Source organism: Babylonia areolata, chromosome 31, assembly GCF_041734735.1.
Source record: "Babylonia areolata isolate BAREFJ2019XMU chromosome 31, ASM4173473v1, whole genome shotgun sequence".
Taxonomy (NCBI): domain Eukaryota; kingdom Metazoa; phylum Mollusca; class Gastropoda; order Neogastropoda; family Buccinidae; genus Babylonia; species Babylonia areolata.
In genome coordinates, this window is record NC_134906.1 from 20,313,654 (window position 1) to 20,331,620 (window position 17,967).

Genomic DNA, 17,967 nt, shown 5'->3' on the forward strand with positions numbered 1-17,967 from the left:
CCAACAAGAAACAAAACAAAAACAAACAAACAAAAAATCGTCGGTCTTAAACTGTTATGGAAAATACTGGTCTCGGGATCTGTATGTAATACTCTTGCTACAAATGTATTCTCAATGCGAATAAAGCTGATACAAAGCACTTAACGTGTGTGTGTGTGTGTGTGTGTGTGTGTGTGTACGTGCATGCGCGCAGTGGGTGGGTGCTCGTGTGTATGTGCGTGCGTGTACGTGCGTGTGTGCGCGTGCGCGCGCGCGCGTGTGTGTGCGTTTGCTGATTCCCACATTCAGAATGACAGTGCAAAATAGGTAGCACGTACATCTGAACAAAGAAGTTTGGAAAACAATTCAAAGATCTGTTAAATATTAATGCGGAATTATCCATGACAGGTCATTCTTGGCCACACAAGCGACATATCTAATATGCAACAGCAAAAGTGTGAGAAGAGTTACGGGAGTGGGGGGAAGTGGTAGGGAGTTGGGGGTGGGGGTCCCTAATATCTATGAAAAAAAAATCACCCAACAACAACAACAAAACCAAACACGGGCATCCGATTCTTCCATATACACACTTTCCCATTGCACCGAGCTGTCTACTCTTTCAAAATACAGTGTTGTAATAATTATTTTCCCATGTTGGCGTTCAGTTGAAGTCACAATCAAGTCGGTAGATATAACACATATCCCAGAGATGATGAGCCTGCAACTGTATGTGAAAATATAACCACATCATTAACTCAGTACGGCCAGTCCTCTCTTCTCCTCTACACAGACCCCTCGGATGTCCAGTGGGTGTCTGAATGACCCAACCTTTAGCTTCCGTTGTCAGAATTGTGGTATCTTTGTCAACATTCACCTCTCCAGTATAAGAGCCTTCCACTTGCAATATTTTGATGATGGTAACTGGGGTGAAACGCTGTTAACGTCGTCTCTTTCGCCGTTCGTATGGAGAGAGTTAAACTACAAGAAGAAGGAAAGTGGCTCCATATCTCACGTTAGCAATGATGCGCATTGCTAATTCATTTTTACGGAAACAGGAAACTAATCCCAGGTGGCACTGGTTTCCTTATTTCACTCTGCCAGAGCAGTTGATTTTGATATAATCTAACATGTTTGCACAACATAAATTATCTCCCCACACTTGGTGCTATTGCACATGCATTTAGTGCACTTGTAAAATTTTCGTTCAATACCATTTTAGATTACCATAGGCTACAGCATGCGTCCTCTGTTAATTGAATTTTTAAAAAAACGAAAAAACTTTATCAACTCCATAAAACGATTAAAAATGCGAATAGTTTGTGCTGTTGTTGTTTTTTTTGTTTGTTTGTTTGTTTGATTGTTTTTGTTTGTTTTTTTTGGGGGGAGGTGGGGGGTGGGGGGTGGGCGGGGATTGGGGGCTAGGGTGGTCAGAAATCCGTTTCTGTTTTGGTTCTAAAAAAGAAAAGCAAACATGCAATGACAGCCTGTAGGTTGCACTCTGTGCGTGAAGATCAACGATCAAATACGCACATTAGAGATCCTGTAATCCATTTCAACGTTCGGTGGGTAATAGAAACAAGAACATGCACACCCCTGAAAAAGGAGTATGGCTGCCTACATGGCGGGGGGTGAGTGGAGTGGGGTTGGGCGGTTGGGGGGTTAAACAAAACGGTCATATACGTAAAATGATACATGTCTGCACATGCATGTGTGCGTGACTGGAACCTGATTGAATGACGCAGGAAACGAATGATGAGCGCCCAATGGCAGCTGTCGGTCAGTTTTACCCAGATAGGCAGCCTGTTTTGGAAATGACACCGTATTTGCAAAGCGCTTAGAGCGTGGTCTCCGACCAAGGATAGGCGCAATATAAGTAGCCATATCGTATCATCATCATCAAATGTAAACGCCTACACATCCAAGCTGTCTATTGTAAGAGCCATTGCGCTACCAGAACCCAACTTTTCTTGGTCTGTTTTCCTCTGCTGTCATTTTCCATCCAAAAAGGATTGTACCCGACAAAATTCTGTAGAAAAATCCACTTACTTTAATAGGAAAACAAATGTATTTAAGCATTGAACGATATACAATACAGTTATCAGCATGGTTGACATCACCTTTTTGAAAAATGGCAAAAAAACACACCACAAAAAAACCCTCAAATCAGTCAAAACTAATCACTTAATTTTTTTTCATCAGCATTTCTCTTACAAAGGCATTGGAATTTTTTGTTTGTTTGTTTGTTTCGTATCCTGTAATTTAACATTTGTTCTGCTTTTGAATTTAGATGCTCAGTACAACTATCATTTTTATCATCAGATGATAAATCATTATCCATTGCATTGCCAAGCGAAGCGCCAGTTTATAAACCTAACAACAATTTGAAATGTTAAAATCAATTATGCTGAATGTTTTGTTCGAAACCGCCAGACGCCTTGATTTAGTTGTAAACCTTGATAAATCAAATATTGTTGTCTTTAGAAATGGAGGTTTTCTTGCACAGAACGAGGGATGGATGTTTGGTGATGCACAACTGAAAACTGTTAGCATGTACACGTTTCTTGGTGTTATCCTTACTACGCGACTTTCTTTCCAACCCACTATGCGTGATTTGTCTGAACGTGCGAGAAAGGAATGTGCAGCTATCTTTAACTCTCTCCATACGAACGGCGAAAGAGACGACGTTAACAGCGTTTCTCCCCAATTACCACCATCAAAATATTACAAGCGGAAGGCTCTTACACTGAATACGTGAATGTTCACAAATACCACAATTCTGACGATGGAAGCTAAAGGTTGGATCATTGAGACACCCACTGGACATCCGAGGGGTCTGTGTGGAGGAGAAGAGAGAACTGGCCGTACTGGGTGAGTTAAAATGCTTTGGTCTATTGGTGAACACTCCCCCGGTATTTTTTTCAAACTATTTGACATGCAAATCAAACCAGTTTTGACATACGGCGCAGAAGTTCGGGGTTTGACTGGAAATCAAGAGTGCATTGAAAGGGTGCACCTGTCTGCAATGAAGCGTCTTTTGAGCGTGAGTCAGAGAGCACCAAGACACTTGATTTACGGTGAACTTGGTCGCTATCCCCTGTATGTGACCACCCACTCTAAGTTCATTAAATTTTGGCTTCGTGTTGTCTTTATGGATAATGACCGTTTCCCTAAGAAAGCTTACAATATGATGTTATCATTGCTAAATCATAATTATTGTAATTGGGCCTGCTCTGTGAGTGCGTCATCGTGTCCTTCCCTCTCTGTCGTGTTATATTATGTATAATTTTATTTATTATGTATAATTATGTGTATGTTTAGGTTAGGTTTTCTTAATCCTCTGATGATATAAATATTTTATTTATTTATTTATGTAAGCTTATCTATTATTTATTCACCTTTTTTTTCTTTCTTTTTTTTTCCCCTCAAGGCCTGACTAAGCGCGTTGTGTTACGCTGCTGGTCAGGCATCTGCTTGGCAGATGTGGTGTATCGTATATGGATTTGTCCGAACGCAGTGACGCCTCCTTGAGCTACTGAAACTGAAACTGAAACTGTGAGAAATGTTTTGTATAAATTTAGATTTGGTGTTGTTTGGGAGGCTCGGTCAGTTGGTAATGTCAAAATGTTTATGATTGAATTTAAGCAGCGTCTGGTTGATTGCTTTACTCAAGACTGGCATTCAGCTCTCCAGTCTCTCGCTTTTTATGATGTATATTCAGCTTACAGCCAGTCCTTGTCACTTTAACCTTACTTGAACAATGTCAAATGTATAAGTATGCGTCGTGTTTTTTCGCGGTTTAGAATTGGAATGTCCAACTTGCGCTCACACGTTTTGCAGTTTAATTATGATGGGCAAAGTAGGAATTGTCCTTTTTGAGATGACATTCTGGAAACCGATATGCATTTTCTTTTAGTCTGCCTTAAGTATTGTTCCCTGCGTTCTCAGTTTATTCCTGCTAAATTTCACAAACACCCAAGTGCATTTAAGATGTTCATGTTGTTATCTTGTGCGAGTGAGAGACTGAGTGTCAGTATATGCAAGTTTGTATTCAAGGCGTTTTCATTACGAGCAAATGCTCTAGAATCGTTATCGATGCCCATGTACTTCAATGATAGTCCTAATATTCATTTCCCTGTATTAATTCTGTTTGTCCTTGTGAACTCCATTGTTATGGATCTGTGGTCTGACAATTAAAATATTTCGACTTCGAAATGTTAAAATCAGAGATAGGCTGAAAACGGCAGGTAGATATGTAAACCTCACATCAAAATAAGTGATATGAACTTTCTTAAAAAAAAAAATTTTTAAAGATAAGATAATATGCTCCGGTCCTTAAGTGGTTTTTGTTGTTGTTGTTTTGTTTTTTTCTGGACGATAAAGGCTTTCATGAGCGTTCTCCGCATTTTAAAAAAAAATTATTCCTTAGAACAAATACTACACGTACAAAGTGCACAATGATCTTAACCAGGATGTCCCCAGTTCAAGTCAACATGGTGTTTGCTCTCCACCGGATTTCCATCGTCCTGCTTCTATTTTCGCAATGTTGATCTTCCTTAACCCTGGAGGACCTGTGTCCGCCTTACTCAATGCATATCGCGTGTGCACCAACTTGGCAACCTATAAAAGGGGCGACCACCCTCGTGTCCCGGAAACTGGAGTTCTTTGTCTGGTACGAAGACATTCTATGCTCTCCACCCGATTTGCTTTGTCCTGCTTCTGTTTTCGCAGTTGTTGGTCTTTCTTAGCCCTGTCTCCGCCTTACTCAAGTTCAAATTGCGTATGCACCAACTGGGCAACCTATAAAAGGGGCGACCACCCTCGTGTCCCGGAAACTGGAGTTCTTCGTCTGGTAGGAAGACAGTCGGAGGACTTGGACACACCATGAATAGTGAGTGATGACAGGTTGTCATATGTGTCTGGAGTCTTCTTTCTATTTCTCTTCTCTCTAAGTGTTCTTCTGTCACTCTTAAGAAAAAACAACAAACAAAACGAAAGGCACTCTGTTAAAGCCTATCCTTCTATTTTCTTCTCAGCTGGTTCCTTTGTTGTATTATATCATGTGCTATGTATAATATCATACGTTTTGTAAAATACATAGAGTAGTTTACTGGACAGAGTGATATATATATATATATATATATATATATATATATATTAGTCGCTAAGTATCAATAATGATCATTATAATCATCATCATTCATCATCATCATCATCATTACTTTTTTTTTCTTTTTTTCCTTTTTTGCAGACGGAAAACCCACATTGCTCGTGTTGCTGGTATATCTCTCTGCCAATGTCAAGCGCGTTTCGACAGATGCAGGTAAATAGTGTGCTGCTGGTGATTATGTCTTTGGTGTTTGTTCTCTATCAGTATCAGTATCATTAGCTCAAGGAGGCGTCACTGTGTTCGGTCAAATCCATATACGCTGCACCACATCTGCCAAGCAGATGCCTAACCAGCAGCGTAACCCAACGCACTTAGTGAGGCCTTGAAAAAAAGTAATAAAAAAATAATTAAAAAATGAATAAAGTAAAATAAAATAAAATAAAAAAATTTAAAACAAAAATAAATAAATAAATAAATAAATAAAATGATGTAGATAGTGTGCATATATTGTTGGTAAGATAGGGAGAGAGAGAGACAGACAGAGATAGAGACAGATAGAGAGAAGGACAAACAGAAACAAAAATCATAGACAATCAGTCCTGTCCATAAGAGAAGTTTCTATGTATCTGTTAATCTTTACTGATATGTTTCTGTTACCTATGTGAATATCTGTCTGTTTATTATCGTTCAGTCTGTTTACTTATAGTTATATTCTCTTTCCAAAGCGTTGTATTATTTCTTTTTTTCTGATTTCTTTTCTCTGGTTTCCGCTCGTTTTTTCGCCTTTATTTTGTTCTCTACGTGTATGAATGGTGACAGGCTACTATTTAATGGTTATGTCAGGTAATCTGCATTGTCAAGGAACATACATACGCGGGCATCAATAATTCGCTTGTAGTAATCAGTATGGATTTGCGTTCGTGAGGTGCAAACAAGAAAATATCAGTTATAATTTTGAAGTGTTTTTATGAAGACAGTTGTTGAGTTTATATACTTATATATCACGAATGGAATAATCACGTTCAAAACAATATTCAAAAACAGTTGTGTGGAATGTTCAAAACCTCAACTAGTATGAGGCTGTGTATTTAGATGGATATGAATAAATATCACACAGGCTACTGACAAACCTTTCTGTGTGTGGTGTGTCAAATATTGCTATACTCTTGAAACAATATTAAACTGAGAAATCTCTTTTCCCTTTTTCTTGCAACTTGTAAAGTTTTGCAAATCAAGTTGAAGTTTTTGAGTGCCCAGCTCCTCAGGAATTGAGAAGAAAACACACACACACACACACACACACACACACACACACACACACACACACACACACACACACACACACACACAATTTTCGCAGTCGTTCTGAGACCTCCCGACGAAAGTAAAGTTCATTTCCATCTTTCAACAATGAGTAAATAAATTGTAAATGTTTGATTTTTTTTTTCTGTATAATATTTCCAAAGGGTAAGGGAGGTTACGTAAACTATGAAGTGATTATGTGTCCTGCTCATTGGTTATCCCTTAAATGAACAGTAACAGTTTTTTTTTTGTTTTTGTTTTTTGTTTTTTTTTTGTTTTTTGTTTGTTTGTTTTTTCGGTATAAATGCGGAAAACTTAATGTATTAGTTTCCACCCATTCAGAAGGGACTATGACCTATCTCAATAAATCATATAGTAGTCTGAAGTCTCTCTATATTTCCTTCTCAATAGACCACAAATCATATAGTAGTCTGAAGTCTCTCTATCTTTCCTTCTGAATAGACTACAAATCATATAGTAGTCTGAAGTCTCTCTATCTTTCCTTCTGAATAGACCACAAATAATATAGTAGTCCGAAGTCTCTCTATATTTCCTTCTGAACAGACTACAAATCATATAGTAGTCTGAAGTCTCTCTATCTTTCCTTCTGAACAGACCACAAATAATATAGTAGTCCGAAGTCCCTCTATCTTTCCTTCTGAATAGACTACAAAAATAATCATATAGTAGTCTGAAGTCCCTCTATCTTTCCTTCTGAATAGACTACAAAAATAATCATATAGTAGTCTGAAGTCCCTCTATCTTTCATTCTGAACAGACCACAAATAATATAGTAGTCTGAAGTCCCTCTATCTTTCCTTCTGAACAGACCACAAATCATATAGCAGTCTGAAGTCCCTCTTTCTTTCATTCTGAACAGACCACAAATCATATCGCAGTCTGAAGTCCCTCTATCTTTCATTCTGAACAGACCACAAATCATATAGTAGTCTGAAGTCCCTCTATCTTTCATTCTGAACAGACCACAAATCATATAGCAGTCTGAAGTCCCTCTATCTTTCATTCTGAACAGACCACAAATCATATAGCAGTCTGAAGTCCCTCTATCTTTCCTTCTGAACAGATTACAAATCATATAGTAGTCTGAAGTCCCTAGACCACAAATCATATAGTAGTCTGAAGTCCCTCTATCTTTCCTTCTGAACAGACCACAAATCATATCGCAGTCTGAAGTCCCTCTATCTTTCATTCTGAACAGACCACAAATCATATAGTAGTCTGAAGTCCCTCTATCTTTCATTCTGAACAGACCACAAATCATATAACAGTCTGAAGTCCCTCTATCTTTCATTCTGAACAGACCACAAATCATATAGCAGTCTGAAGTCCCTCTATCTTTCCTTCTGAACAGACTACAAATCATATAGTAGTCTGAAGTCCCTAGACCACAAATCATATAGTAGTCTGAAGTCCCTCTATCTTTCCTTCTGAACAGACCACAAATCATATAGTAGTGTGAAGTCCCTCTATCTTTCCTTCTGAATAGACCACAAATCATATAGTAGTCTGAAGTCCCTCTATCTTTCCTTCTGAATAGACCACAAACGTTGCGTTCTCTGTGCGAGGAAAGAACTGAAGTGAAGTTCTTCCATTCGTTCCCTATACGTTCTCTGTCCGTGTCTCTGTCTCTGTCTCTCTGCCTCTCTCTCTCTCTCTCTCTCTCTCTCTCTCTCTCTATATATATATATATATATATATATATATATATATCGGGTGTCCCCCAAAAAGTGAACCGCTTTTTGACAAGTATTTTCTCAGTAATAGAGAAACCGAATTCATTGAATTTTTTCACACAGTAACCTTAGGGTATCATCAACAAATCGTATGTAACTTCTCTGACAGATTTGTGGGTTCCTCAACACGGTCCTTGTTCTCCTCCGAACATGCAGTCTTGGGTCTCCCACTACCAATTTAACGTGCTACTGACCATGTAGTGCGTATTTTAGCAATAAGTCTATTTACAGTGACATGACTCCACCCCTTGCCTGGAAATTCCTTTACGATCCTTCTTCCACCCCAGCCTTTCTCCTTGAAACAGTTTTCAATGGTAACCTTATCACTTTCACTCAAAGGCATGGTTGATCCTTCCAAACTGAAACTTTGGACAAATCTGATTTTGGATACAGACGACAAAAAAAAAAAAAAAAAAAAATCAATAGACTTGACACCCAGACAGGCTATTTTTAGACTGACACTGATTGACAGATGCCGACACTCTGATATTGGATTTTTTGACATGCTGTTTTGAATTTGACAATACTCGAACTTTTAGATATTTTGCAGACTTGCTGAAGATACCCTAAGGTTACTGTGTGAAAATTTTCAATGAATTCGGTTTCTCTATCACTGAGAAAATACTTGTTAAAAAGCGGTTCACTTTTTGGGGGGGACTTCTGATATATCCTCTCCTTCTTCCAGGATGCCAGCCAGGCAAGGACACGTTGCTCCCAGTGCCAGGGGACTGCACCAAGTTCCAGAGATGTATCGGGGGCACTCTGATGCCCCCTGAAAACTGTGGCCTCGGCGCCGCCTTCAGTGAGCAGAAACAAGGCTGTGGTGTTCACTTCAACGAGGAGAAATGCACCCAAGGTATGCTGCAGCGATTCTCTGCTTGTTCTTGAAAAAAAAGCGGTTACGATAGTCGTCCTTTTAACTCACTCAGTACGGCCAGTCCTCTCTTCTCCTCTACACAGACGCCTCGGATGTCCAGTGGGTGTCTGAATGACCCAACCTTTAGCTTCCGTCGTCAGAATTGTGGTATTCTTTGTCAACATTCACCTCTTCAGTATAAGAGCCTTCCGCTTGCATATTTTGATGACGGTAACTGGGGTGAGACGCTGTTAACGTCGTCTCTTTCGCCGTTCGTATGGAGAGAGTTAATGTTTAAATGCGTGTTCAGCATATCGATGTACAGTGCAGTTTAACTTGTTTGACGTAGAAAGGTGGTATTGGCTTTAGATTATACTACCATTATTATGTTATTATCAAGGCTGTGTGGTTTGCACCCGAGGTACGCTGCATCGAATCTCTGCTTGTTCTGGAAAAGCGGGTACAGTTGTCGTCCTTTTAGTGTTTAAATGCATGTTTTCACCACATCGATTTTTTTACACTGTGCAATGCAGTTTAGAATGTTTTAGCCAGAAAGGTGGTAAGGTTTTGAATGAAACTATCATTATATCATTTAAGGCTGTGGTTTTCACTTCAATGAGGTGGATTTCTGGAAAAGGGTACGGTAGTCGTCTTATTACAGTTTGAATGCATGTTTTCACCACTTCGGTTTTTCACACTGTTCAGTGCTGTTTAGCATGTTTTATCCAGAAACGTGGTATAGACTTTGAATTACACTATCATTAGTATAATCATTAAGGCAGTGGTGTGCAATTTAATAAGGTGGACTGCTCTGGAAAATCGGGCACGGTTGTTGTCCTTTTAGCGTTTAAATGTATGCTTAAAACATCGATTTTACGTTGTACAGTGCAGCGTAGCTTGTTTTATATACAAAGGTGGTATAGACCTTGAGTCATGCTATCATTACTATGTTATATTATCTAAAAATCTTTTAATAATATTTCTTCATAACACAATGGGCACTGAAAAGAAAAGAAGAACGAAAATTAGACTTAAAAAAAAACAACAACAAAAATATTTTTTTTAAAAACAAAAAACAACAACAAAAAAAACAACAACACAGAGACAAAAAAGACAAACACTTCATAATTTAGACATAAACTATAACTTAACGTGATAAAAAATGAAAGAAAAGAACACACACACACATACCGCACACAGACACAAACAGACACACAGACACAGACACAGACACACAGACACACACACACACACACACACACACACACACACACACAAACATTCTCTCTCTCTCTCTCACACACACACACACACACACACACACACACACACACACACACCATATCATCACAGTGTGTTTGATTGACAGAGTGGATCCACAGGCTCAACGCCCTGTGTCAGCACCCTCCACCCGGCTACAACAACTCCACTCCCTGGAACGTTGCTCACCCGAATTACTGCAATGGCTTCATCCGCTGTGTGGACGGTGCTGCTGTACTTCCCTGCGAAATGTGTCCCCCCAATACTCTCTTCAAGTGGGGTACACACACAGTGTGGGTATTTTGTTTGTTTCGTTATGTAGGTGTTTTATATATATATATATATATATATAGATGTGTGTGTGTGTGTGTGTGTGTGTGTGTGTGTGTGTGTTTCTTCTTTTTTTTCATGTAGTTGTCTTTTTTCGATCTCCCAGGTCAATATATGTGCAGACATGCTATAACATGAAACCTCATCGTGTGTGCACGCATATCAAATACGTAAAGATCCTGTCATCGATGTCAGCTTTCGGTGGGTTATGGAAACAAGTTTCAGTTTCAGTTTCACTTTCTCAAGGAGGCGTCACTGCGTTCGGACAAATCCATACACGCTACACCACATCTGTTGAGCAGATGCCTGACCAGCAGCATAACCCAACGCGCTTATTCAGGCCTTGAGTGCATGCTTACATATTTGTGTACCTATGAAAGTGGATTTCATTTTACGTAATTTCGCCAGAGGACAACACTCTCGTTGCCATGGGTTCTTTTTCAGTGCGCCAAGTGCGTGCTGCACACGGGACCTCGGTTTATCGTCTCATCCGAAAGACTAGACGCTCAGTTTGATTTTCCAGTCAAACTTAGGAGAAAGGGCGAGAGCGGGATTCGAACCCACACCCTCACGGACTCTCTGTATTGGCAGCTGAGCGTCTTAACCATTCTGCCACCTTCCTCCCTATGGAAACAAGAGCATACCTAGTGTGTACAGCCCCGAAAACGGAACATGGCTGCTTACATGGCGGGGTAAATAGATTTAAACAAAAACGGTCATACACGTAAAATCTGACAGTTGGACGTTCCATCGGAAACAAGTAAGTGTTCACAGAATAACTGCAGCACGAACTGGGTATTAATCAAATCAAGGATACAGTGGTTTTGGTTTTGTTTTTTTAAGAACAGGGGAAGAAGCACAAAAACGATCTTTGTACAGATTTTGACACTTGAAATCCCCCATGAAAAACGAACCATGACCGCCTACATAGCGGGGATAAAAACGATCATACACGTAAAAGCCCACTCGTGTATACGAGTGAACTTGGTAGTCGCAGCCCACGAACGAAGAAGATGAAGAAAAACAACAGAGGCAAGGCCTTCAAGACTCATTTGTGATAAATTAAGTCCCCTAGTATTAATTACAGAGTAATTTCCCTTTTTTACTATCTGCACCAAAACGTTTGCAAAATAAATAAAAATTCCATGCTTAGCAAAAGAAGTTCCTGTTTGAACAAAAAATGATAATAATGACTCCTCTTGTTGTTGTGTCAGAATAAGAGGTCAAAGTGCCAAGTTTAGAGAATACAAAAAATATAAATATAACAGTAAATGCAGTTTGCATATAATTAGGCTTCTTTTTGTGTGTGTGTGTGTGTGCCCATCCCAGAGGTGCAATATTGTTTTAAACAAGATGACTGGAAAGAACTGAATTTTTCCTATTTTTATGCCAAATTTGGTGTCAACTGACAAAGTATTTGCAGAGAAAATGTCAATGTTAAAGTTTACCACGGGCACACAGACACACAGACACACGGACACACACACACACACACACACACACACACACACACACACACACACAGACAACCGAACACCGGGTTAAAACATAGACTCACTTTGTTTACACAAGTGAGTTTTTTTAAAAAATGACAGCCTTGCGCAAGGTAGGCGCTCAGTCAGTGTTCAATTTGTCAGTGAGCACTCCCCATGTCAATGGCAACTCCAGAGTGAAAAAGCGGCAGAAAGCACAGCCCCTTTGCTCTGGGAAACCCTCATGAAGCATGCTGAATGCGATTATTTCCTTGATGTAGCCTGGTAGGCATGATAATAATTAATGAATCAGAACGCTGATGTAAACCGTTTCTGTCCGTTTTGTCCTAGCACCCTGGAAAATGAATACCACTTCATTTTTGTGTGTCCTCATTGCGGTCATATCCGTCAGAATTGTATTTCAGAGTCAATAAATGTTAATGACAATACCCTGCTACCTGTTCTACAAAATCGAATTTTTACCTTCAAAAGAACTCTTGTAATGTACACTTATTACAATATACAGACAAATCATACAATGGATTCGTAAGTTTGTAAACATGTAACGGAAGTAAATTATGCATGTACATGTTATGCATGTACTTACTGACTTCTCTATGCAAACTGTTTATCGATTACTTGTTTACAATAGAGATTATTTCATTCAGATGACAGAGATACTTAGTCGCAGAGAAAGAGTGGCTGGTTACCCTTTCACATATATACAAATTTTGCCCTCGTTAATACACAAGGGGGGGATGATATATCAAGGACCTTTAAGAAATGCTTAACCCATTCAACTCTGGGGAGCGTACAGTCTTCGCAGACTTCCATGCCATATTGATGCAGAAAAAAAACACAGAAAACATACTGTCTTTTCCTCCAATTTACGCGTGCACTCATCCGGAAATACTGTAGTTGGTTTCCTTTAATTGTGGTTTATGCATAATATGTAGGAACTTAGAAACCTCTTAACTGCCGCAGAACGTAGCTCTTACGTCCATAATGACGTCACTGATGACATCATAGAGAAAAAGGGAAATATATCTGGAAGACTGAAAATTCGCACATTCGATCTAGAGCAGTATATCTGCAGACATTTTTTCAGTTTTTGGCTGATTGTTCTGGATACTGATTCATGACTTGAAACGCCACTTTCTACTGTTTACTTTTCCTTGCAGTCAAGAGGTTTTATTTTAACAGACACAATTCGACTCCAGAGCAATGTTAAGCCGCAGGGCTCAATGACTTTTAACACATGTTCTTCATGTCTGCAGGTGTGAGACTGTCACCGTAGCAGACTTGGTTTGGTGCGCTGTGAGAGGAAGGCGCATGGTTCATATTTTGGAAATTGCCCGCAGAATGGCTTTCGACTGCAACCCCGAAAGAATATACGGTTTGCCTGCAAACTGGGTGCCGCTTTGGTAACGCCTGATATGGAATACATCGATCACAGTGAACTCTATATGAAGAAAGACGTTGTATCGTCTATCCCTTGTAGACATCCCATGTTCTGGAAGTGAATTTTGCCATTTGATACTGTTGGTTTGGGTCTGCATGGTCGTTTAAACAATGTGTGTGTGTGTGTGTGTGTGTGTGTGTGTGTGTGTGTGTGATTATCAGCTGCTTGACTGTACCAAAGCAAAGCTGAATGTAGAAGGGATTGTCTTGAACACATTGGATGTTCGTAAATCTTTTTTTTTTTTTTCTTTCTTTCTTTGGATTTCACAAATTACCTGATTTTGGGTTATTGTTGAAGAAATGTTTTTTTTGATTTGCAAACACGTACGTAACAGAAAAGTGATGTTTCTAAATCCAGAACCTTGTCAATGAACCACCACCACAACCACCACCACCACCAACAACAATAACAACAAAGTGGTAAGTTTCAACGTATCTGCTATTTCAGATTACTTCTTCACACAACGTAAATCATGCAATGCGATAAGATCAAAACAACACAAAGAGAAAATCAGAGACGAAGAAAGCAATGCTGAAAACTTCATTGACATTGTTCACACAGGTTGTGAACTTCATTGACATTGTTCACACAGGTTGTGGTCAAAGGTGAGCTTCACCGACATTGTTCACACAGGCTGTGGTCAAAGGTGAACTTCATTGACATTGTTCACACAGGTTGTGGTCAAAGGTGAACTTCAATGACATTGTTCACACAGGTTGTGGTCAAAGGTGAACTTCATTGACATTGTTCACACAGGTTGTGGTCAAAGGTGAACTTCATTGACATTGTTCACACAGGTTGTGGTCAAAGGTGAACTTCATTGACATTGTTCACACAGGTTGTGGTCAAAGGTGAACTTCATTGACATTGTTCACACAGGCTGTGGTCAAAGGTGAACTTCATTGACATTGTTCACACAGGCTGTGGTCAAAGGTGAACTTCATTGACATTGTTCACACAGGTTGTGGTCAAAGGTGAACTTCATTGACATTGTTCACACAGGTTGTGGTCAAAGGTGAACTTCATCGACATTTTTCACACAATGTATGAGGTATGTGAGTGTATGCATGCCTACACTGTGGGAGCAACAGGATATTGGAACGTATATATTATATATATATATATATATCTTTGTATATATGTGGGGGGGGGCGTTGGGGGGGGAGATATGGGCGTGTGTGTGTGTGCTTGTACAAGTAAGCGTTCATCTGTGTGTGTGTGCGTGTGTGTGTGTGTGTGTGTGTGTGTGTGTGTGTGCAGTGGAAGCTGCGATACATAGACTAGAAATGAGTGTGTGGAGGAGGGGGGTAGAGGAGGTGCACGGTAATGTGTGTGTGTGTGTGTGTGTGTGTGTGTGTGTGTGTGTGTGTGTGTGTTGGTGCTCATGTACGTTTATATGTATTTGACTGTGCTTTCATATCTGTGAAACTGCGTGTTTGGTGCATATCTGTTATGCATGTGTGGGTGTATATGTGAATGTGTGTCTTCATGTTTTACATTTATTTGCTTATTTATCATCATTATTGTCTTATTTATTTATTTATTTATTTATGTATTATTATTATTATTATTACTATTACTATTATTATTATTATTTTATTATTATTTTCATTACTACTACCTTTTTTATATCATAATTTTTATTTATTTATTTATGTAAGCTTATCAATAATTTATTTACCTTTTTCTTCTTTTTTCTTTTTTTTTCTCTCAAGGCCTGACTAAGCGCGTTGGGTTACGCTGCTGGTCAGGCATCTGCTTGGCAGATGTGGTGTAGCGTATATGGATTTGTCCGAACGCAGTGACGCCTCCTTGAGCTACTGAAACTGAAACTGAAACTGTTCACACAGGTTGTGGTCAAAGGTGAACTTCATTGACATTGTTCACACAGGCTGTGGTGAAAGGTGAACTTCATTGACATTGTTCACACAGGTTGGGTCAAAGGTGAGCTTCATTGACATTGTCCACACAAGCTGTGGTTTCAGTTTCAGTTTCATTAGCTCAAGGAGGCGTCATTGCGTTCGGACAAATCCATATACGCTACACCACATCTGCCAAGCAGATGCCTGACCAGCAGCGTAACCCAACGCACTTAGTCAGGCCTTGAGAAAAAAAAGAAAAAAGAAAAAGAAAAAAAAGGTGAATAAATAATAGATAAAAACATTAAAAAAACAAAACAACACTACTACCGCCACTAATAATATGTATAAGGCGCAAAAACTTGATGAAGTCAGCAATAAGCGTACATAGATAAGTAAATAAATAAATAATTATAAAATAAAAAGGTAGTAGTAATAATAATAATAATAATAATAATAATAAATAAAGAAAGAAAGAAAGAAATAAATAAATAAGACAACAATGATGATAAATAAGCAAATAAATGTAAAACATGAAGACTCACATTCACACATACACCCACACATGCATAACAGATATGCACCAAACATGCAGTTTCGCAGATATGAAAGCACAGTCAAATACACATAAACGTACATGAGCCCCAACACTCTCTCTCACACACACACACACACACACACACACACACACACACATTACCCTGCACCTCCTCTACCCCCCTCCTCCACACACTCATTTCTAGACTACATATCGCAGCTTCCACTGCACACACACACACACACACACACACACACACACACACACACACACACACACAGATGAACACTTACTTGTACAAGCACACACACATACGCCCATATCTCCCACCCCCAACCCCACACACAAATATACAAAGATATATATACACACCCGCTCGTTCCAATATCCCGTTGCTCCCACAGTGTAGGCATGCACACACTCACATACCTCATCCTCTACCCCCCATTCCCCCCGCACCTCCTCCGTCACACACACACACACACACACACACACACACACACACACACATACGCACGTGCACATAACTCTCCTGACACTTGTGTACACTTACACTCTCGCGCATGCACAAACGCACTCAAACACACAGACCCACACATACACACAAACACACACATACACACACGCACAGAGGCTGCCACTGATTGGCCGCAAGAGGGATGGGAAAAGATCTCTGATGCCAAGAACGTGGCGTCTAGTGTGTTGCTCAGTCTATTGTATTTGGAAAAGCCCACAGAGACTCTGTTCCGTTTTGAAGAAATTTGCGCAATGTTGGTTTGGAAATGATGCAGATATTTGTTTGATTTGCAAAGCATCGTGCTCTACCTTTTATGTTAGACTTACGGCCGCTCCCTCTCTCTGCTTTTATTTCTTTGAGGCGATCGATGGTGTGATGGCCTTGTACCTATTCTTTTTGATATGCTTTGACCTTTCTGAGGATTTCCGATTTTCCTAGATGTAGGCCGCTCGTTGGTGTTGCGTTACCAGCAAGTCTGTCAGCTCGCTCATTTCCCTTAACACCTGCATGTCCCGGGCAGTATGACCATGTGAGTTTTTTAATCTGAAAGTTGCGCATTGCCTTATGCCACTCTGGACTTCCCATTCCGCTGTGGTCAAAGGTGAACTTCATTGACATTGTTCACACAGGTTGTGGTGAAAGGTGAATTTCATTGACATTGTTCACACAGGTTGTGGTCAAAGGTGAACTTCATTGACATTGTTCACACAGGCTGTGGTCAAAGGTGAACTTCATTGACATTGTTCACACAGGTTGTGGTCAAAGGTGAACTTCATTGACATTGTTCACACAGGTTGTGGTCAAAGGTGAACTTCATTGACATTGTTCACACAGGTTGTGGTCAAAGGTGTACTTCATTGACATTGTTCACGCAGGCTGTGATCAAAGGTGTCTGTTGATCTGAAGTCCTAAGAGAGAGATTCTTTGTGGAAAATACCAGTGTGCGTTTTCCGAACGAGTGTATGCAAAAGTATTGCTGCAAGTTTAATTTGTATGCGAATAAAGCTGAAGCAAAACAGTGTGTTTGTGTGTGCATGTGTGTGTGTGTGTGTGTGTGTGTGTGTGTGTGTGTGTGTGTGTGTGTGTGTGTGTGTGTGTGTGTGTGTGTGTGTGTGTGTGTGTGTGTGTGTGTGTGTGTGTGTGTGTGTGTGTTAGTGCGTCTGTGTGTCTGTGTTGTTTGTTGTTTATATGTGTGTGCGTGTGGGGTGGTGGTGATGCGTGCAGGGAGCGGGAGCATGAGTATAAAGGAAAGAAGTGAATTGTACACTCATTAATGTCAGTTCATCTCTCTTTTGTATTTTTATCTTTTCTTTGTTTTCGCTCCACGTAGTTTTTCTCTGATTGTTTGCCTGCCGGTCTGTCTTTCACCCAGTCATTTCTTTCTGTATATTGGTGGTTGCATGCGTGCATACATGTAGAAGTAGTAGTAGTATTTTCTAAATTTATCATTGTTGTATCGTGAACGTAATTGTTGCTGTTGTTGTCACAAGGACAGATTGGAAGAACGGGCAATATTGTTGCTATTGTTGTC

General features: G+C 39.8%; 1 protein-coding gene and 1 long non-coding RNA gene across 2 annotated transcripts; both read left to right on the plus strand.

Moving 5' to 3' along the window:
* The first annotated feature begins 4,631 nt into the window (after positions 1 to 4,631).
* On the plus strand, positions 4,632 to 14,394 carry LOC143275995 (uncharacterized). The gene is made up of 6 exons (XM_076580360.1): positions 4,632 to 4,867; positions 5,228 to 5,299; positions 8,828 to 8,998; positions 10,368 to 10,551; positions 13,338 to 14,083; positions 14,156 to 14,394. The coding sequence occupies exons 1-5, from the start codon at positions 4,861 to 4,863 to the stop codon at positions 13,486 to 13,488; spliced, it is 585 nt and encodes a 194-aa protein (XP_076436475.1). The 5' UTR covers positions 4,632 to 4,860; the 3' UTR covers positions 13,489 to 14,083; positions 14,156 to 14,394.
* A 2,069-nt stretch (positions 14,395 to 16,463) lies between these two features.
* Positions 16,464 to 17,452, plus strand: LOC143276237 (uncharacterized). Its single transcript, XR_013053528.1, has 2 exons — positions 16,464 to 17,065; positions 17,107 to 17,452. It is a non-coding gene; the product is annotated as an uncharacterized LOC143276237 (long non-coding RNA).
* Positions 17,453 to 17,967: the final 515 nt, after the last annotated feature.